Source organism: Panthera pardus, unplaced genomic scaffold (genome assembly GCF_024362965.1).
Source record: "Panthera pardus isolate Hobbes unplaced genomic scaffold, ASM2436296v1 HiC_scaffold_25, whole genome shotgun sequence".
NCBI lineage: Eukaryota > Metazoa > Chordata > Mammalia > Carnivora > Felidae > Panthera > Panthera pardus.
In genome coordinates this window covers 91076731-91099211 of record NW_026526821.1, presented here as the reverse complement: position 1 = coordinate 91099211, position 22481 = coordinate 91076731, and the positions used below count along the sequence as shown (strand labels likewise).

The 22481-nt window shown below is 39.1% G+C and overlaps 1 protein-coding gene and 1 pseudogene across 15 annotated transcripts in view; both read left to right on the top strand.

The window, feature by feature from the left end:
- Positions 1–2116: 2116 nt before the first annotated feature.
- The window catches only part of GCFC2 (GC-rich sequence DNA-binding factor 2), a 54690-nt gene continuing 34325 nt past the window's right edge, over positions 2117–22481 (top strand). For 12 of the 15 annotated variants that reach the window (XR_008417914.1, XR_008417911.1, XR_008417908.1 and 9 more), the window contains exons 1-5: positions 2117–2475; positions 5621–5746; positions 10012–10236; positions 11357–11454; positions 14447–14562. Coding sequence is in view for 7 of the 15 variants with exons in the window: in XM_053890865.1 (XP_053746840.1) it covers positions 2205–2475; positions 5621–5746; positions 10012–10236; positions 11357–11454; positions 14447–14562 (836 nt within the window). In the remaining 8 variants the exon portion in view is untranslated. Of the gene's footprint in view, positions 2476–5620; positions 5747–10011; positions 10237–11356; positions 11455–14446; positions 14563–14913; positions 16633–22050; positions 22093–22481 lie in introns of those variants that run through there. The other 3 variants (XM_019442988.2, XM_019443027.2, XM_019442993.2) reach the window with 3 other exon arrangements.
- Positions 18666–19142, top strand: LOC109263511 (ragulator complex protein LAMTOR1-like; annotated as a pseudogene).

Sequence of the window (22481 nt, the reverse complement as noted above, 5' to 3'; positions counted from 1 at the left end):
AAATATATAATTTCACTCATAAGTGGAATTTAAGAAACAAAACAAAGGAACATGGGGGCAAAAAGGGAGGAAACCCAGGAAACAGCCTCTTCACTATAGAGAACACATTGATGGTTGCCAGAGGGGAGAGGGTAGGGGAATGGGTTAAATAGGGTGATGGGGATTAAAGATGGTGCTTTTGATGAGCACTGGGTGTAAGTGATGAATCCCTAAATTCTACACCTAAAACAAATATTACATTGTATGTTAAATAATTAGAATTAAAAAACTTGGAAAAAAAAAAGTTCCTACCACAAACTTAAATCTTTTAATAAGCCACACTCTACTCCCTCTTACAAAGAAATGCATGGTTTCTTTGGTCTGTATGTTCTTTTTCTGAGACAAGGTAAATAAACTTTATTTGACTTAGTGTCCTCCTGGTAGCTTTTGGCCAGTGGACTTCAACACACTTGAAAAACACACTATAAATACACCAAAACACATTACATTTTTTTGACAAAAGAACATTTTTGTTGGGAATGCATCCCATGATGACAAAGATGGTCTGCCCACACACATTAGTTCATGCATCCACAGACAGCTGTAACTTATTGCTACAATGGTATCGTGTTAATTGTTACATTATTATATTTTGATTTTATATTATACAGGCACTGAGAAAACCCTCCACATATGAAAGGGTATGTTTTCTCAATGCCTATCTATTCTTAGAACTCTGTGTGAACTCCATGCAAAAATCAGTGATTCATAATTAAACATTATTTTGAGTAGTTGACAGCTCAAGTTGGCCCTCCACTTTTTAAAAAGTTTTTTGTTTGTTTGTTTTGTTTTTGAGAGCCAGAGCACGTGTGCATGCACTCAAGCAGGGAAGGGGCAGAGAGAGGGAGACTGAATCCCAGACCGGCTCCATGCTATCAGGGCAGAGGCTGACACAGGGATTGATTCCACAAACCGTGAGATCATGACCTGAGCCAAAATCAAGAGTCTGCAGGCTACTTAACCAACTCAGCAATGCTGACGCTACTGGTCCTCCATTTTTGTTGCAAGTAAGCCATTGGAAACCTCTGACTTCCAGAATTATTATGATGACTTCAGAGGTATTTTTTTTCTTGTCCTACAATAAAATTTTACATGCTGCAAAGGCTTTTACATGTGGGGGTATGTACTGTAGTACATTTGGAATGGACAAAGAATCGTGTCTCTTCTTCATAAGAAGGGGAGGAAAGCCTACATTGGCAGAAGCTGCATGAATGTAGGGGTTCTCAGGCAGCTACGTACGGAGGGAGGTGAGCACCTGGAAATTTATCTCTTAAAACAATCTTTTCCACGAGCCTCTTGGAAAGACTTCCTGAACTTTAAAACATGGACTGAAAAGCCCAGCAAAAGAATTTAATTGAAATGAATGGTTATTTGCTTCAGATGGTATGATCAGAGGCATCCAATAAGAATGGGCTTTAACCAAGGAGACCAACAACGCAGAGTCCCTGGTGAAGGCTTCCTCTCTCTCCGAAGAGCTAATGAATACAGTCCAAGTTTCCCACGGTTTTTGCCATCCTTCTTACAGCTGTGCATCTTTGTCAACACCACTCTCTGTTCTCAGATATTCTTTTTTCTTAAGGACCAAGGCATTTAACCAGGTTCTGTTGAAACCTTGCCACCTGAGAGCAATTGTTTGATATTTGCTCATTCGTGCACCTATCATTTGTGTAGATATTACTGTTTAGCTTTCAGAAGCAATCTCCCCACCCCCCACCCCCACACACTTCAGGTTTTTTGTTTAATTCTTCGTTGGAGAGAGAAGAGCAGATGCAGTTCCAGTCTAGGATGTGGGTATTGTGCCTGATTCCTAGATAGGGTTTGCACAAGGAGAGCCTTTGAGTGCTGCCCATCGTGGCGCTCACCGCGAGGAGGCTACGGGACTCTTTCAACCACGTAACACTACAGCACAGCCAAGCCTTGCAAAGAGAACGCTTTGCAAGGCCAGCCCAGGGAACCAGGGCGGCCCTTGGAACCGAACTCGATAGAAAGAGCAAAAGAGGCAGAACACGCATGCGCAGGGCGAAGGCGGAGCGGACGGCGCGCGAAAGGAGCGCGCGCACGCGGCGGCCAGGCCTTATAAGCGGGAGCGCGCACCAGCGTGGACGCCAGAGATCCCGCAGGCGGGTACCGGAAGAGACCGCGCGCGTGGCGCCCGGGCCTCAGCCATGGCTCACAGGCCGAAGAGGACTTTCCGGCAGCGCCGAGCCCACTCCAGCGATAGCGATGACGCCGAGGAGCGGTCTGCTGAACCCGAGGCTCCGGGGGAGCAGGCGGCCCCGGGCCCTCCAGAGGAAGGGCCGCCCAGTGGCGTGGGCCGCGCGGAGGTGACGGACTGGCGTGCTCGGGCCCGGGGCCCTCGCGGTCGTGGCCGAGTGTGGGCAAGTTCCCGGCGCGCCGCGGGGGCGGCTCCGCGCGCTGAAGGCTCCGACGTCCCAGGTGAGGCTGGGCTGCTGGGGAGCCGATGTGACGCGGGGCGAGGGGCGGGGCTGCGGGAAGAGGCCCTCGGGCTTCTCCGGTGGTTCCCGTGACCGCTGTAACTTCCAGCAGTGCTGAATTCCGGCGACCTGGAGCCAGACTGCACGCTTCCCAGCACTCGCCAGACTGCACGCTTCCCAGCACTCGCTCGCCCGCTGCCCGCATCTCCAAGTCGGGCTCCTTGGGGCGACCAGAAAGAATCCTTTGGGATTTGTGGCTCGTGTGTGTTCGCACCGTCGGGTGAACTCTCCCCAGTTATAGGTTTAGTGCGGTACTTGCTGTTTACGAAGAACCTAAAAGTCATAGAATTAAAAAAAAAAAAAAAAAACTTTCTGGTACTGTTAGGGGGAAGTTTCATGTACTTTTGGGAACGTCCCCAGTTAGCTTTCTAGAAAACACTTAAGCAGAATAGTACATCAGAAGAATCTAGGTGACAGACTTCGCACGTTTCCTTTGCTTGTTGTATTTTTCATCAGTTATTTGCAGGAACGCAGATTACAACGACGGTGGATGTCACCAGGTAGCACAATGAATTGAAGACGCCATAGACTGTACCAATAATGGCAGGAACTACAGTGCAGTAGTTTTGAAGTACCTTTGCGTTTTTAAATCTAGAATTTAAGCAGCATTAAGATGTTTACATAAAATGTGTTCCAGTTAGAATTGGAGCTTAATAAGAATGCAGTTTTCAGTTAGTTTTGAGGTTAAAAAAAAAATGTCTCTCCCACGTAACTATTTTACAGAAAACTAGTGAGTGACATTGTTTTCCATTTGCAAATCTTGATACTTCTGCATTCAGCCTTGTGATAGGTTGTTTCATTTGAAATATGAAAAGAAAACCGCAGGTACAGGGTGTAATAGGAATACTTAATAGGCTTTTAGATGATTGAGGGTGTCCTGCTTTGGTGTAACAACAAAGGTCAACAAACAGTACTTTCTTAAAGGTCAGTTTGCAACAAGCAGCTGAAACAGTTATCTGTCAGGTTTTTTTCCCCAGTCTGTTACATTAAAATCCACTGGTGTGTTTTGCACTTGAATGGAACTTTTGCCCATGCATGATTGGTTACATCATGCACGGACTATGAAAAGCATTGGTTCACAGAGTTTGCAAATGTTGGTACATTTTATGATACAGTATCTCCCCCCAAATCTGTTACTGTTAGTGTGTTACTGCTAATCATCAGTCTTTTAAGTATTGCAAAGATGCTCACGGTGCAGGATATGTTTTCCAAAATTCCAGTTTTCACTTGAAATCTCTAATTCTGGAAGTGATAGGCACAGCTTTACTCATTTCTGAGACAGTTTGTCAGGTGTACATGTAGAAATAACTAGAATTTGTCATTCTTTCAAGTAAAATGGTGTTGCTCCTTGAAGACCGTGGCTAGTTCACCTTGCATCTGCTCACACAGGTGCTTTTCGGTGAGGCAACCATTGTGTTTCAGCGTGACCCAGAAGTGCTTTATACACACTGCCATTTTGTTCCACAGAATATTTAAAAGATGTGGACTCAAAGGTCATGATTTAATAAAGTTAGTGACTTTTTACTGCTGTATTGAGGATGGTAAGTGCAACTGGATTTTTTTTTTTTTTCCTGGCAATGCATGGTGGTGAAGAATACAATGGCTACTACTACATATTGCTGTCACTGTCTTGATTTATACTAAGAAGCCAAGAGTTTTACCCCCCTCTGCTATTGCTTCATTATATAAATAGCATCAGATTAAAATGGGCAAATAACATGCTAATATTGTGATGAGAGTAGTTTTGAACTCGCAGATCCTCTGAAAGGGTCCTAGGGACTTCCAGAGGTTGATGGACCATGCTCCGAGAACCACTGCTCTGGTGTTCATCCACTTTGGGAACAGGTAGGGGTTGTCATAAATAGTAGCAAAGAAAGAGGGAATCTGTACTTGTATTCCTTTGTCTTCTAAGTTTTGATCTTACTCCAGATTTTTTTTTTTTTTTTTTTTTTTTACTCTACATAGGTCTGTTAATTGCAGGACATTTTTAAGATAAAGAGTACTGGGGCGCCTGGGTGGCTCAGTTGGTTGAGCGTCCGAATTGGGCTTGGGTCATGATCTCACAGTTCGTGGGTTCGAGCCCCGCATCCGGCTCTGTACTGACAGCCCAGAGCCTGCTTCCGATTCTGTGTCTCCCTCTCTCTCTGCCCCTCCCCCACTCACATTCTCTCTCTCTCTCTCTCTCTCTCTCTCTCCTTCAAAAATAAACATTAAACATTAAAAAAAAATTTAAAAAAGTACTATGTATGTAGTCTTTAAGTTTTAAAATTCATAAAAAAATACAAAATAATTGTAAACTGACAAGCCCTTTCTTGTCAATAATACCATGAATTACTTCACATTTTGTTCATTCAGTTCTCACAACACCCTAATGGGTGTTATCTCTTAATGTTATCTTTGTTTAATAGACTGTTTGGCAGACTGTCCTTCCCAAAATCACAGAGTAGAAGCAAAGAGATTCGTGATTTGAGACCACAGTGCTCATTACAGGACTGCTTGCCACCAGCCGTTGAAGTATGGTATAAAGAGAGTCTAAATTCCAGAGTTGAGTGAAATTAGATTGAAAGCCCTCTTCTCCACTTAGTAACTTTGTGACACTGGACATGTTACTTAGCCTCTCTAGTCCCTAATGTCCTCATCAATAATAGCAGGCATTTACTTTACGGAATTGTGAAATTCTACAATTGTGTGAAATAGACCTTGTAAAGCAGATTTCAGTGCCTACCATATAGTAGGTGTACATTAGGTTTTTTTCAACTTCACCACCATAATTTTTCTTTCTTGTTTTAAATGTGCCTTCACTTTTTGTTGTCTCTTTTTTCTGTATGGTTTCCTCTTCTCATTGCATCTTTTAAGAGAATATTTTATTAGATAAGTAGATTGTATAAATAGGGTAAGTCTGTACATGTATTAGATCATCCATTGGTTTCAGAAACAATGGAAATGGAGAAAGATCTGTACATTGCTTCAAATACATGGAGGAAAATTAAAACACTGTACTGTATATATGCTATGTGTTGTGTAGAATTTAGGTTATTGATTACACTATCTTGACTCTTTGTTATATTCAAAAAATGTCCTGTTAGAATCCAGAATGGTTGATCTTTCAACGGATGAAGAGAGTGAAACACATCATTCCCCAGAAAGTAAAGATGATCACAGTTCATCATCCAACAGCTCTAGCTCTCTGGAAGAAGAATTTTCGTCAGTAGGTTGGTAAATATTGTGATTTTGGTTAACTTTATTTCTAATAGTATTTTCTATACCAGTGGTTCTTATTATTGGTAACACAACTAACTCTAGTGAAGTATGAGGCAAGTACATCATTACTAATGATTGTCTAAGTGCCAGATTTGACTGCTCTTTTCCATTACATGACATGCCCAAGCTCAGACTGCTTGTAAGAGGCAGAGTCAGGATTCAGACCCAGGTAATCTGCCCCAGAACCTGTGTTCTTAACCAGTGTGCTACACTTGGTGATTAGTGCCAATATCTGAAGGGTGGTAAGAATTTGTTAGGATGTTTGGGGTACAGGACATAGCAAATGTAAAACTCTAGGGAAGACAACATAGCATATGCAGAGAACTAAAAATAGTTGTTGGAATGAAAATATTTGGTTGGAGCGTAAGATAGAGGAACAACAAAAAATGCAGAGAGACAAATTGGAGTCAGATAATACAGGATTTGGGAGAACTACTGAAAATTTTATGCCAATAAATGGCATGACCATCTTTGTCTTTTAGAAAGATCAGTCCAGTTCAGGGCTTGGTAAATTACCACTTGTGAACCAAATATGATCCATCACCTGCTTTTGCAAATAAGTGTCTGTGGCTGCTTTTGCTCTATAGTGACAGAGTTTAAAAGCTGTACCAGAGACTTGATGGCTCACAGAGCTGAAAATATTTTTCTGGCTTATTACTCAAGCTTAAGGATTTGTAACTTGTTTTGTGCTGTGGACTCTTGTCAGTCTCATAAAGTCTGGGACCCCTTCTGAGAAAAAAGAAATAAATTAACTTAAAATGTAATTGTTTAAATGCATTTTTTTTTTTACACATTTTTTTTTTTTAACATTTATTTATTTTTGAGAGACAGAGAGACACTGAGCATGAGCTGGGGAGGGGCAGAGAGAGAGGGAGACACAGAATGCGAAACAGGCTCCAGGCTCTGAGCCGTCAGATCATGACCGGAGCCAAAGTCAGACGCTCAAACGGACTGAACCACCCAGGCGCCCCTAAATGCGTTTTTAAACACTTGCAACATAGTAATAACTGCTCTATCAACATTAAATAACAAGCAGTAGCTCTTGTAATTTTTTTTTTCTTCTACAAGTTCACAAGGTACAAAAGTGCTTAATGATGAAACCAGTATTAAGAATTGAAACCTAGTAGATAGGTGAAGCCTTGTCTAGATTCTAGATAGAGGGCTGTCCAATAAAACTTTCTTTGATGATGAAAACGGTCTGTATCTTCATTGTCCAGTACATTAGCCGCTAGCCACATATAGCTGTGGAGCTCTTGAAATGTGGCTGATGCAGCTAAGGAACTGGATTTTGAAATTGGATAAATTTAAGTGGTCACAATGCTGCTATAGAAGATGGTAGATTAGAGGCCTTTTACACCAGTAGTTATACAGTGTTGGTAGCAGTGTCCACCTAAGGACAGAAGACAGTGTTTGCAAATGTGTGGCATAGTTTTTAATCATCATTGTGACTGAGGTATTGTTGGCCTGTAGTGCCCTAGAGACAAGAAATGATAAGTGTCTCTCAGAGTACAGGACAGCACAGCACAGAGAATTTTCCGTTCTGAAATGTGCATTTCAGAAACACTGAGAGTTGAAAACTTGTTCTGTGAGGGATACATTTTTTTTTCTTCTGGAGAAAATATGAAGGCATGGGAGAAGTTTGGAGATTGGTACGTGGACCAAGGAGTGCATTTATTTTTTTGTTCAGACAGTGGAATTATTAGAATGATCCAGTAGTGAAATATCTGCCTTGATATTGTTGCAGATACAGTGTGTTACTCATGGAGCATGATCTCAATCTCTACTCCTTAGATAAGATGATATATGTGAAAATTATTTAACTTATAAATCTGCATGTTGTTATTATGCAGCAATATGCTAACTTTATTAATTCATTCCATGTCTGGCCAGCATCTGCTCTGTGGGAATCTTTGAGCTAGATGTTGGTGCCTAGACAAGAGAGGATAATACTCTTGAAATTTTACTTCTTTATTGTAGCTTGAGAGAGGATTAGCTTTATGTACAACTAGTATCTCACTGCTGAGTCCATTCTTGTGACTTATTAAACTCCGCCAAGTCATTCGCAAACATCATTTCCACTTCAAGTATTTCTGTTTTTGTATTCATACACTTGAGTATTTTAACCTGAGTGTATCATCTTAACCCTGATTTTACAATAAGTTTCCCAGAGGGCTGTAAAAATACACTGTTGCTCAGCTCCACCTCAGATCAACTGAATCTGAATCTCTGGGATGGGGAGCTTGGGTACCAGTAGATTATCAAGATCCCCAGGTGATACTAATGTGTAACCAGCATCAAGAAATGCTATATAGCCTGTTGTGAAGGTTTTGAGTCTTAATTCTGTTTTAGGTTATATTAGCTGTCCCTCCCAGCTTTAAAGACATGTCTTTTTATCTTCATATCACATTAAGATCATTAAAACAGGGGCAGTGCAGACAAGACAAAATACAGAGGCCCTGTAGCTGATGACTACAGTGCTTCATGATCAACTTTTTTTTTTTTTTTTTTTAGTAATTATTCAGCCACTTAAGAATCCCAGTGCAATATGTAATTTTCCCCACGTATTTTAACATTATCCACAAGGAAACTATTAAATGCTTTGGGAGGATGGAGAAACATCTGACCTGCATCATTTCCGTGATCTTAATCTATAAATTAGTACTAGTCTATAAAAAGTAAATCACTTGATTTGATATTCCTTGTTCTTAATGAACATACTGATTTTTAGTGATCACCACTTATCACTTCATAATTCAAGCACTTTTTGTTTTCCTTAGGACCGGTGTCAAGCATTTTGGTCAGTAATTTCTGAATTGTCTCTTTTTTTCTGTTTCAAAAGTTGGAACGTTTTCACGTCTCCAGGCACATGACCTTTTCTATTTCTCAAAGAATTTGGACCATGGGTGCCTCGGTGGCTCAGTCAATTAAACATCTGACTTCAGCTCAGGTCATGAACTTGCAGTTCGTGGGTTCAAGCCCTACATCAGGCTCTGTGCTGACAGCTCAAAGCCTGGAGCCTGCTTTGGACTCTGTGTCTCGCTCGCTCTCTGCCCCTTCCCTGCTCATGCTCTGGGTCTCTTTCCCTTTCTCTCAAAAGTAAACATTAAGAAAAAAAAACTTAAAAAAAAAAAAAAACAATCTGGATCAGTTTGTGGTAAAGTTTAGAACATTTTACTTGAGCCTTGGTGGCTTGACATCCCTAATTAACATTTTAAAGTGCTTCAAATAGTGAAAATTTCTTTTCCCATTTTGTTTACCTTAGTATTTTGCTTAAGAAACTGTTCTTTTTCCAGAAAGTTAAGGTAAATTTCAGCTTAGATCATGCATGAAGAAACTTGTTTTGAGTTGGAAGAGTCCACATTAATGTGGTTTATACTCTATAAAATAACTAAAACTAGGGGCGCCTGGGTGGCTCAGTTGGTTGAGCACCGGACTTTGGCCCAGGTCATGATCTCACAGTTGGTGAGTTTGAGTCCCACATCTGTGCTGTCAACACAGCACTTGCTTTGGATCCTCTGTCTCTCTCTCTCTACTCCACCCATGCTCTCACTCTCTCAAAAGTAAACATGAAAACAAAAAACTAATAAACTAAAGCAAGGCTCTATTAAAAGTTGTCACTTAAATATTCTTCAATGAACCTGATTATTTTCTTTACACTTTTTCACTTATTCATGTGGAAATCACCACAGGACCTTAGAGACTGACTTGGCTGTGTGGTTTTAGTTTCTTTCTCACTCCCTCTATGCTTGGATGTTCTGGGGTAGGGCAGGGCATAATACAGCGTCCGTCTTTGTGAGTCTTAACTGGCCTCTCCCCCATCATTCTCACGTCTACAGTTCTCATTGACTCAGCAACTCCATGTTCAGCTCTCAACATCCCTACTCCCCTCACAATCTCAGAGCTTCTGGAAGTGAGAAATACCCCTCAACAAAAAGTCAGCAACAACATCTGATGAATAAGAGAGCTCAAAGATAAAATGAAGTGGTATCAGTATATTTTCTGAAACTTCTAGACTTGGTTAATTTTCTAATTTATATTTAATCTCTATAAAAATAATTTTCTTTCATAATGGATATAAGTTTTGAGCTGTGTAGTTAGATTCTATCAGAACAGTGAAAAAATTAGAAAAATGTGCCTTTTTATTTTATTTAAATACAGGGAATATGTATTTCTGTTGGTGTTTGGTTTTCAGTGTCTCCTTCTTTGTTTCTTTCAGTAAATATCCCTGATGCAGCTTTTATTCAGGCAGCCCGCAGGAAACGTGAATTGGCCAGGACCCAAGATGACTATATTTCTTTGGATGTAAAACATACCTCTATCATCACTGGGATGAAGAAAAACAGTGATGAAGATCCTGAGAGTGAGCCTGATGACCATGAAAAGAGAATACCGTTTACCCCAAAGCCTCAAACACTTAGACAAAGGATGGCTGATGAAACAAGTACATACTTAATTTATTTACAATATGTGAACATTAAGGGATTTTTCGCTGGAATATACTATCATGATCAAATCTCCATAAAAACTTAATGTAATGTCTCATATTTTAAAAGGTGTTAGAAGTTGGTTTTTATTTAATACCAATTTGGTCAATGACATCATAGTCTGTAAAAGATAAATCTATTAAAATACTATTACCAAACATAATGTGTAATAATATTTAATATTGTCTGACCTCTACTTGATCTTTTTTGACAGATTAAAAAATTGTGCAGTCTTATTTTTGATATTGAAAACTTTCATTATAACCTTTGTAAAGATTTTTTTTTTAACATGGAAGCATATACAGAGATTTTAGGCTTCATTTATTAAAATCTCCCCCGCTCTAATAAAAAATTTCCTCAACCAATAGTCTTTGGATCTCAAAGGACTATTCTCACATTTCTCATTTATAAACAATAATATGTTTTACCAAAATTTTTTCACTTCAAATAATATTTTTTCGGAATGAGACTTTTGGTTCTTTATAACCCAGAAATTATTTTTCAATATTTAGATTCTCAGGTAGAATTTATAATCTCTGGGAGCACCTGGGTGGCTCAGTAGGTTAAGAATCTGATTCTTGATTTCCGCTCAGGTCATGATCTCATGGTTCATGAGATCGAGCGCAGAGCCTGCTTGGGATTCTCTGCTTCTCTGTCTGCCCCTCCCCTGCTCGTGTGTGGGCTCTTGCTGTTTCTCAAGATAAATAAGCATTTAAAAAAAAGAATTTATAATCTCTTTTAAGGAATACCAAATGTTTCATTTTTTTTCAAGTTTTTTTTCTCCATATGTGAAACTATGGAAGTGTTTTTAGTGGGACAGTTTGGTGATGAGTACAGATTCCCAGATTCAGGTCTCCACTTCAGCACATTCCTCAGACAAGTTATTATTAAATTCCTGATAGCAGTGTTCTCATTATAAAATAAGGATGATAATAGTGCTTTCTTCCCTGAATTGTGAAGGATAAGTTAACATATGTAAAGCTGCTAAGCCAGCAGCACATTATAAGCCCCCCCAAAATGTTAGCTGATGCTATTAGAATGCAAAAATACCATTCATGATTTTTTTTTTTCCCCTAGCACCTAGAAATGAAGAAACAAGTGAAGAAAGTCAGGAAGATGAAACTCAAGATATTTGGGAACGGCAGCAGATGAGGAAAGCAGTTAAAATCACAGAGGTAATAATTTTTTTATACCATGTGTATTAATTTTCTGTGGCTGCTATAACAAATTATCACAAATTTGATGGCTTAAAATTGACATTGATTTTCTCACAGTTGTGGTGAGAAAATCTGAAAGCAAGGTGTTAGCAGGACTGTGCACCCTTTGAAGACCTAGGGGCAAGAATCTTCTCTTGTCTTTCAAATTCTGGTCACTCTAGGTGTTCCTTGCTTTGTGACTGCATAACCCCTTGCTGTCTCCTTCACATGGCCTTCTTCTCTGTGCTTCTATGTGTCTTTTACAAGAACACTTAACATTGGATTTAGGGCCCACTTAGATAATGCAGGATGTTCTCATCTTGAGATACTTCGCTTAATTACAAACAGAGAGACTCTTTTTCCAAATACGTCATATTCACAGGTTCTAGGGGTTAGGACATAGACCTATCTTTCAGTCACTGTTCAACTCACTACACCTTATATACCATGTTCTTTTCCCACTAGATTATAAACACCTTCCACATATTATTAGGCCATTTAAGGGGACCATTTTTTTTAATCTTTAGTTTTATGGTGACTGCAACGTACGGTAGGTGTGTAAATATAAAGTTTAAACAAATATGTTTAGAGTTAAACTAATAAAAAATAATTGTTCTTGAGCTCAAAAGTCCTGGATTTGGGTTCTGGCTACACCACTGAAATATATGCTCCGTGAGGTCGAGAATTATAAACTATTCAGTGTTTTATCCTTCTGTGCCTAATGTTGTGAGTGGTCAATAAATATTTGTGAAACTTTGAGCAAATTATTTAATTTTCTTTTTTTTTTTTTTTATAGTGTTTATTTTTGAGAAAGAGACAGAGTGTGAGCGGGGGGGAGCAGAGAGAAGGGGAGACAGAATCTGAAGCAGGCTCCAGGCTCTGAGCTGTCAGCACAGAGCTCGATGCAGGGCTTGAACCCAGGAGCCATGAGATCATGACCTGAGCTGAAGTCAGATGCCTAATGAACTGAGCTACCGAGGCTCCCCAAAGTTTCTAAATCTGTTTTTTCTTCAATAAAATGGGAAGATAATGTTACCTACATGAGTAGGTGGCTATAAGTCTCAAAATCATAATGATTTAAAATAAAGTGTTGATACATTACATAAATATAAAGTTATTATTTTTTAATCTGTTTAACAGTAATGCTTTGAGGGGCACCTGAGTGGCTCAGTTGGTTAAGTGTCCGACTTTTGATTTCAGCCCCAGTCATGGTCTCATAGTCATGAGATCTCATGTTGGGTTTCACACTGGACATGGAGCCTGCTTAAGAATTTCTCCCTCTGCCCCTCCCCTGCTTGCACACACACAAGAAACAAAGCAAAAAACAGCGCTTTGAAAGATTATTTGCTCTTCTAAATAAAGTATTGTTAAGATCTCCGTGTTATTAAAACTAAGAAGCTAAGTAAAGGGAAGTCTTTGGTTGTAACAATATTTAGAAATCTCTGACCAGAGAAATGATTTAGAGGGCTATTTTTATAACTATAATAGGTTTAGGTTCCCCCTCCCCTTTTTAGTAAAATCAGTGTAACAACAGAATGAAAAAAAAATACTTGGAGAAAAAAACATGTCACAGTCCTTACTCTGCTCAGGTTTGCATAATTCCTTTTTAAGTATTTGTTTAATTATAGGCATAGTGTATATCAGAAATTCACAGACTTCCCATTCATGGAACCCACAGTGTCTTTAACTTTATTCTGATGCCCTTAGGCCAAAAGAAGTACTAAAGCAATTCCATTTATTGAGTACTTAGGGCGATAGAACTTAATACTATTTATGTCCTAATAACTCAGTAGTCTTTGGAAAAAATAACACTGATAGATTGAAGAAAAAAAATCTTTTAATTTCATTTTTAAATAACCACACTTACTAATGAAATGTGTGCACCTCTTGGGCACTGCATGACATCTCAAGATTAGACACTGCCATTCTCCTTTCTAAATTGATTTTCAGTAGGTACTTGCTTTTTATTACATCCACCAAAAACCCACCTTCACTAATAAGACTTCATCAAAGGACTGTAGCACAATCTAATGTTGGAGCTATGAACTAGTTAAAACTAGTAGTTCAATAAATGATGAATATGTATTCCCTGAAAATATTTAAAATATTTATATTTAAAATGTATATTTAAGAGCACCTGGGTGGCTCAGTTGGTTAAGCGTCCAACTTCAGCTCAGGTCATGATCTCGCAGTTCGTGGGTTCAAGCCCTGTGTCAGGCTCTGTGCTGACAGCTCAGAGCCTGGAGCCTGCTTTGGATTCTGTGTCTCTTTCTCTCTCTGTTCCTCCCCTGCTCATGCTCTGTCTCTCTCTCTCTTTCTCAAAAATAAAGATTAAAAAAAAATTTTTTTAAATAAATAAAATGTATAAGATATTTCATAGCATCCCTCTGAGTTCACGTGGATGCCTTGGCATGTAGTTTGGGAACCACAATAGCATACAATTTCAAATTCTGGTTTGTTTGCTTGACATGTTATAAATGTTTTCCCCTGTTTCTATTACATAGTTACAACTAATTTTAAAATTGCATAATATGGGGAGCATCCAGGTGGCTTTTTGGTCAAGGGTCTAACTCTTGATTTCGGCTCAGGTCGTGATCCCGGGGTCATGGCATTGAGCCCCACGTCAGGCTCCTCACTGAGCATGGAACCTGCTTAAGATTCCCTCTGTCTCTCCCTCTGCCCCTCTCCCCCTCTCCCCACTTGTGCACTCTCTCTTTCTCTCTCTAAAATAATAACCAAAAAGCAAGCTTTTGTGAAAAGTAAGATTTTGTAATTTGCCTCTTGCATGCATATTTAAAGTTCCATATTTTAAAACTGAGAATTATAAAAACATTTTATTGTAACTATGAAAAATGTCAAAGGCATGGAATTTTGAGCTGGTGAGACATTGGATACCCAGTCTTCTCTCATACTGTTGATATTTGTAACATTAATGAGTTTTTTAAAACAATACAAATTTTCATATTTTCAGGGACGAGACCTAGATCTTTCCTACAACAGTGAATCTCAGACAGTGAAGAAGTTTGATACTTCCACTTCATTTCCACCAGTAAATTTAGAAATTATAAAGAAGCAATTAAATACTAGGTAAGTAGTATTGATTTTAAAATAATTTGTCCCAGACATTTAATAGTGAAAAAAGCACTGTTCTTTTTAATTATTAAGTACAAACACTAATATTAAACATATTTGTAGGAAAAAATAGCATCACCTGTGTTACCCCACTAGTACAACTGATTTCCTTTCTATATAGGTCATTTTAATCTTTATAATAGATACATACCACATGGTTAAAATTCATAAGTATTAAATTCTTGTTTTAATATTTTTGTAAGCTTGTATCTGCATTGTTAAATAACCTTTAATTTTTAAAAATAATAAGTTGGGAGTGATGGCAAGATGCCATAGTAGGAAACTCCATACCTCATTTCCTCCTAGAATACCAACTTAGCAATATACAGTCCAAAAAGCCTTTATGAGAACTCCAGAAACCAGTTAGAAAGTTGCACTACCCCAAACAAGCTCAAAGCCAAGAAGAGCCACATTGTAATGGGTAAGAAAGCCATTTCATTTCAGTGGCATCAGCCACTCTTGCAAGCCCACACTGCTTGTGAGAGAGCAAAAAAGCCCAGCTCACAGCTTCTCCATTGAGAGGAAAAAAGAAGAGTGAAACATACATCTAATGTTTGGGCTTTTGGAGGAACTGCCTGAGGGACTGTTTCCTGCCTTGTCTGTGTCAGCATCCTGAATGTCATACCTTGGATATCTGGGGGCCACAGAGAACAAAAGAGAGCTCAGTTGCTGCACACCCAGAAAGCTTAGAGGACTTCAGACAAACACCAAAGGGAGCAAGAGACTACAAACACCTAAAAAACCCACAAATTCATATAGGGAAGTTTCATATAGAAACCCAGAGGAGATGTATTCCTTGTAAAAGATTTGAGAAGACCTCTCCCTGCCCTCCAGATCTCTAGCCAGGCTGATTGGTGATGTTCTTCCACTATATGAAGCTATTTCCCTTAAGTGCATTTTCAAATGTACAAGACAACAAAAAATAACAAGAGACGGAGAAATCGGGAAACCTGGCACAACCAAAGGAGCAAAATAAATCTCTAGAACCAATTCTAAAGAAACAGAGATCTATGAATTACTTGACAAACAATTCAGAATAATCTACTTCTAGAAGCTGAATGTGCTAGAAGAGAACACACACAACAATATCAGGGAAACAATACATGAACAAGGTGAGAATATCAACAAAACAAAACTATTTAAAAAAAAAATTCTGTAGCCAAACAATATAGTAAGTGAATTGAAAAATTCACTAGAGGGGGTCAACAACCTACTTGATCCAGCAGAAGAAAGAAGCAGTAACATCAAAGGCTATTGGTTTGAAATTACAAGTCAGAGGAACAGAAAGAAAAAAGAATGAAGAAAAATGAAGAAAACGTAAGGTACTTACAGGACACATCAAGCAGAACAATGTACACATTATGGAAGTCCACATAGGAGAAGAGAGTGGAGCAGGAACTTGTCTGAAGATCTAATGGCCAAAAACTTACCAATCTGAGAAAGGAAGTAGACATCCAGGTTCAAGCTCAAAAGATTAGAAGGATAAACCAGAGAAGCTCACACTGAGACAATCAAATTTTCAAAGGCAGAAAAAATTTTGAAAGCAGCGAGACAAAAGCACCTTTTCACATAATAGGGAGCCCCCTAAGATTATCAGTAGATTTCTCAACAGAAGCTTTATAAGCTGGAAGGACTGGGATGATATGTACAAAGTGCTGAAAGAAACTCCCAGCCAAGATAATTATAACCAGTAAAAATGTCCTTCAACAATGAAAGAAAAATAAAGACCTCAGATAAATAAAAACCAAGGGAGTCCATTACCACTAGAATTGCCTTACAAAAAATTGTTATTACAAGTCCTTCAAGGACCGCCTGGGTGGCTCATTCAGTTAAATGCTGACTTCAGCTCAGGTCATGAACTTGCAGTTCATGGGTTCAAGCCCCACGTCAGACTCTGTGCTGACGACTCAGAGCCTGGACCCTGCTTCGAATTCTGTATCTCCCTCTCTCTCTGCCCCTCCCCTGCTTGCTCGCTCTCTCATTCTCTCTCATTCTCTCTCATTCTCTCTCATTCTCTCTCATTCTCTCTCATTCTCTCTCATTCTCTCTCATTCTCTCTCATTCTCTCTCATTCTCTCTCATTCTCTCTCATTCTCTCTCATTCTCTCTCATTCTCTCTCATTCTCAAAAATAAATAAACATTGGCACAAAAACAGACACTCAGATCAACAGAATAGAGAACCCAGAAACAGACCCACAAGTATATGGCCAACTAATCTTTGACAAAGCAGGAAAGAATATCCAATGGAATAAAGACAGTCTCTTCAGCAAATGGTGCTGGGAAAACTGGACAGCGACATGCAGAAAAAAGAACCTGGGCCACTTTCTTACATCACACACAAAAATAAACTCAAAATGGATGAAAGACCTCAACATAAGACAGCCCAAAATCCTTGAGGAGAAAGCAGGCAAAAACCTCTTTGACCTTGGCCACAGCAACTTCTTACTCAGCATGTCTCCAGAGGTAAGGGAAACAAAAGCAAAAATGAACTGTTGGGACCTCATCAAAATAAAAAGCTTCTGCACTGCGAAGGAAACACTCAGCAGAACTAAAAGGCAACTGATGGAGTGGGAGAAGATATTTGTAAACGACATATCAGATAAAGGGTTAGTATCCAAAATCTATAAAGAACTCAAACTCAACACCAAAAACAAATAATCCGGTGAAGAAGTGGGCAAAAGACATGAATAGACACTTCTCCAAAGAAGACATCCAGGTGGCCAACCAACACATGAAAAAATGCTCAACATCACTCATCATCAGGGAAATACAAATCAAAACCACAATGAGATACCATCTCACACCTGTCAGAATGGCTAACATTAACAATTCAGACAACAACAGATGTTGGCGAGGATGCAGAGAGAGGATCTCTTTTGCGCTGCTGGTGGGAATGCAAACTGGTGCAGCCACTCTGGAAAACAGTATGGAGCATCCTCAAAAAATTAAAATTATAACTACCCTACAACCCAGCAATTGCACTACTAGGTTTTTATCCAAGAGATACAGGTATGCAGTTTTGAAGGCGCACATGCAGACCAGTTTTATAGCAGCAATATCAACAATAACCAAGAATGGAAAGAGCCCTAATGTCCATCGATGGATGAATGGATAAAGAAGATGTGGTGTATGTATATACAATGGAGAATTACTCAGCAATCAAAAAGAATGAAATCTTGTCATTTGCAACTACATGGATGGAACTGGAGGATATTATGCTAAGTGAAATTAGAGAAAGACGAATATCATGACTTCACTCATGTGAGGACTTTAAGAGACAAAACAGATGAACATAAGGGAAGGGAAACAAAAATAATATAAAAACATGGAGGGGGGCAAAACCTAAGAGACTCTTAAATATGGAGAACAAACAGAGGGTTACTGGCAGGGTTGTGGGAGGGGGGATGGGCTAAGTGAGTAAGGGGCACTAAGGAATCTACTCCTGAAATCATTGTTGCACTATATGCTAACTACCTTGGATGTAAATTAAAAAAAAAAAAAAAAGTTGAACAAGAATTAAATAACAGAAAGCTTATATTTGAGTTCTATGTCTTTGACTCAATAAGTAACCTTAAACAGATCATTTTTCCTTTTTATGTTTTAGTTTCTGTTAAAAGAAGGATATAATCCGTATATGACTTAGGTCATAGATGGGATCATGATGTGAAATCGTTTATTACAACCATAAGAGACTCTTAAATATAGAGAACAAACTGAGGGTTAATAGGGGGGAGGCAGAAAGGTTGATGGGAGGGGAGAGGGGAAAATGGGTGATGAGCATTGAGGAAGGCACTGGGGTGAGCACTGGGTGTTGTATGTAAGCAATGAGTCATGGGCATCTACCCCCGAAACCAAGAACACACTGTATACAGTGTATATTAGCCAACTTGACAATAAATTACATTAAAAATATAATAAAATAATAATAAATAAAATAAAAAACAGACAAATATTATAATTTTTTTTAAAAAGAGAGTCCTTCAAGATGTGACTAAAAGGGCTGCCATTGGACATGTTCCTCCTCGGCGCAACTTGAACACCGGGTCCGACCCCAACCATGGGTCACTGCTAGAGCAGTAAGACTAAGGACTGAGATAAAGATCAAGAGGAGCAGTTGCTACTGCTTGACCCTAGAAGCCCCCCTACCAAAGCCTTCAATGGAGCTGAGCCCAACTACCAGCCTGCCTTCCACTCACATAGATGAGCAGGCCCTGCTCTCCCCATGCTTGCTAAGGGAACCAGCAATATCATTGACATGTCTGCTACAGACTCCCAGGGCATGAAGCAGCACAAGTACACAGGCCAGGCAAGGGAGTACGGCACCCACTTGGCTGTGCTGAGCAGCCTAACCCACTGGGAGAAGCTGCTGCCGCTGCCATGTCTTACCAGCCAGTCCCAAGTGCTGGCCAGCAAGCCCATCTCCTTTTCTGACTTGCAGTGGGTCTCCAGGATAGCTGCTTATGCCTACAGTGCACTTTCTCAAATCCAAGCAGACGCGAAAGAGGAGCTGATTGTATAGTTTGGGATCCCATGAAGAGGGAGATTCTTGGACTGCTCTTTTATCACCTGTCTCTACCCTGCTTCACTGTAGTTCAAGTAGTACCTAACTTCTCTACCCTAGTTTCACTGTAGTTCAAATAGTACCCTAATCTGGTACTAATCACAGAGAAGAGTATGGAGGAGGAGAAGAGTGAGGCTGGAAGTCTGAGCAAGTGAGGATGGGGCAAGAGAGGGTAAAACCATTTGGGACTGGCATTCAAAGCCCTGGCTAGGGATGGGTGGGGGTTAAAAGGTTAGGACTTAGCCTTCACTGTCACTGGGAAGGTAGAGGTACCACTGTGAAGTGATCCCTAGGGGGACTATGGGAGCCCCTTTCTACCCTTTCTCTTGGCCTCACTCCTGTTCCCCTCTCCATGACTTAGTATTCACATGCACCTCACTAGGGTTTGTGGCCAGGCTCTAGACAAGCTTGAATGTGAATTAATTTTGTATTTCTAGCACCTTGGGTTTTTACATGTTTGGGATTCTGGTTTGGTTTATCACCCTGAATAAAGGAAGTGTACTTTAAAAAAAAAAAAAAAAGTCCTTCGAGTTCAAATGGAAGGAGGCCAGCCAGTAGCATGAAGCATATGAAAATCTAAGGCTGTCTGGGGTGCCTCACTAGCTTAGTCAGTAGGCGAGCATACAACTCTTGATTTCAGGGTTGTGAGTTCAAGTCCCATGTTTGGTGTAGAGTTTACTTAAAGAAAATAATAATTTGACACAGCTTTGGTTTAAAATATATATATATAAAGCTGGTAAAGATTAAGTAGACAAATAGAGAATCGTGTAGTATTCTAAGGGTGATGTAAAAATCAGTTCAGGTATAAAATTTAAAAGATAAACACAAAAAACTATAACATTGTTAATGAATAAAAATTTTTTAAATGTGATTTGGGACATCAGTAACAAGTGGAAGAAATAAGGAATAAGAATTTTTGTATGTGATTGAAGTTGTTATCAGCTTAAAATTATTAGAACTATAAGATGTTTTTTGTAATCCCCATGGTGTGTGCACACACACACACAAATGCATAGAAGCACAAAAGAAAATGAGAAAAGACTGAGGGCATGTCACGACAAATTCAGAACACTAAGGTAGCAAGAGAGGAAAAGGCACAAAATAACTACAAGCTAGAGAACAATTTACAGGGGCACCTGGGTGCCTCATTGAGCATCCGAATCTTGATTTCGGCTCAGGTCATAATCTCACAGGTTCATGAGATTGAGCCTCACATTAGGCTCAGCACCAACAGCAGGGAGCTTGCTTGGGATTCTCTCTCTCCCTCTCTCTGCCCCTCCCCCAGTAGTGTGCATGGGTGCTTTCGCTCTCAAAATAAACTTTAAAACAAAAAAGCAGTTTACAAAATGGCAATAGCAGGTCCTTCTGTATTAATATTACTTTACAGTCAAAAAGCAGAATGGCTGAATGGATTAAAAAAATCAAAATCCAATTATATTCTGTCTGTAAGAGACGGACGTAGATTTAAGAATACATAGAGACTGAGATTGAAAGGATTGAGAAATATATCACATGCAAATAGTACACTAAAGAACAGTAGTGACATAAAAACTATTTGAGAGAGAGACAGGGTGCAGGAGGGGGAGGGGCAGAGAGAGGGAGACACAGAATTTGAAGCAGGCTCCAGGCTCTGAGCTGTCAGCACAGAGCCCAACGTGGGGCTTGAACTCACGAACCGTGAGATCATGACCTGAGCCAAAGTTGGATGCTCAACTGACTGAGCTACCCAGGCTCCCCGTTAAAAACTATTTTAAAAGACAATGACATAGGATATAAAGGGATCAGTTTATCAGGAATTATAGTAAACAATTATATATGCCTCTAACATTACAGCACCTGTGTAAAGCAAATACTGACAGAGCTGAAGAGAGAAATAGTAACACAGTAATAATATTAGACTTCAGTATCCCACTTTCTATAATGGATAGAAAATCCAGGCAGAAAATCAATAAGGAAACTGTGATCTTGAACAAAATGGACCTAACCAGACATACAGAACATTTCTACCCAACAGCAGCAGAATATACATTCTTTTCAAGCACACATGGAATACTCTTCAAGGTAGATCTAATGTGAGGTAGCAGACAAGTCTTAACAAGTTTAATATTGAAGTCTTTCCAAGTATCTTTTCCAAACACAATGGAATGAAACTGTAAGTCAGGAAGAAAAGCAAAAATTCATAAATATGTAGAAATTAAACCACATTTGAACAGCTAGTGGATCAAAGAAGAAATCAAATTAGAAATTTTAAAATCTCTTGAGAAAAATGAAAGCAAATGCTCAATATACCAAAACAGGGAACACAGCTAAAGCATTACTGAGAGGGAAATTTATAGCAATAAACACTTATATTAGAAAGGAAGAAAGATCTCAAATCAACAACCTAACTTTACACCTCAGTGAACTAGAAAAAGAACTAAGTGCAAAATTAACAGAAGGAAGGAAATGATAAAGATTAAAGCAGAGGTAACAAAATACACAACAAAAAAATCAACAAAGTTGGGTTTGTTTTTTTGTGTGAAAGATTAGTAAAATTGACAAAAATTGACCTTTAGCTCTATACTAAGTAAAAAACGGAGTGGGCTCAAATCAAAAACTTAAAACATGTCACAGAAATTAAAAGGATCATGAGAGAGAGACTAATATGGACAATTATACACCAACAAATTTGATAACCAAGAAGAAATTGTTAAATTTCTAGAGATGTACAACCTACCAAGACTGATTCATGAGGAAATTAAAAATCTAATCAAACCTATTACTGGTAAGGCGATTGAATCAAAACCTTACTAGCTAAAGCCCAGGATAACATGGTCTCACTGGAGAATTCTACCAAGCATTTAAAGATGAATTAACACTGTTCCTTCTCAAACCCTTCCAGAAAACTGAAGAAGAGAGAACACTTCCAAACCCATTTTATGAAGTCAGTGTTACCTTAATCCCAAAGCCCAGACAAAAATATTAACAAGAAAATTATAGGCCACTAACCCTGACTAATACTGATACAAAAGTCCTCAACAAAACACTAGCAAACCTAATTCAACAACATATTAAAGGGATTCTGCATCATGACCAAGTGAGATCTACTTAATACAAGGATGATTGGTAGCAAAAATCAGTTCGTGTGATACACTACATTAACAGGATGAAGGACAGAAACCACATGATCATCTCAGTTGATGGCAGAAAAAGCACCTGACAAAATTCAATACCCTTTCATGATAAAAACAACCAACTAGGGATAGAAGGAAATTTATGAACATAATAAAGTCCATATAGGAAGAGCCCACAACTAATATAAGCCATGGTGAA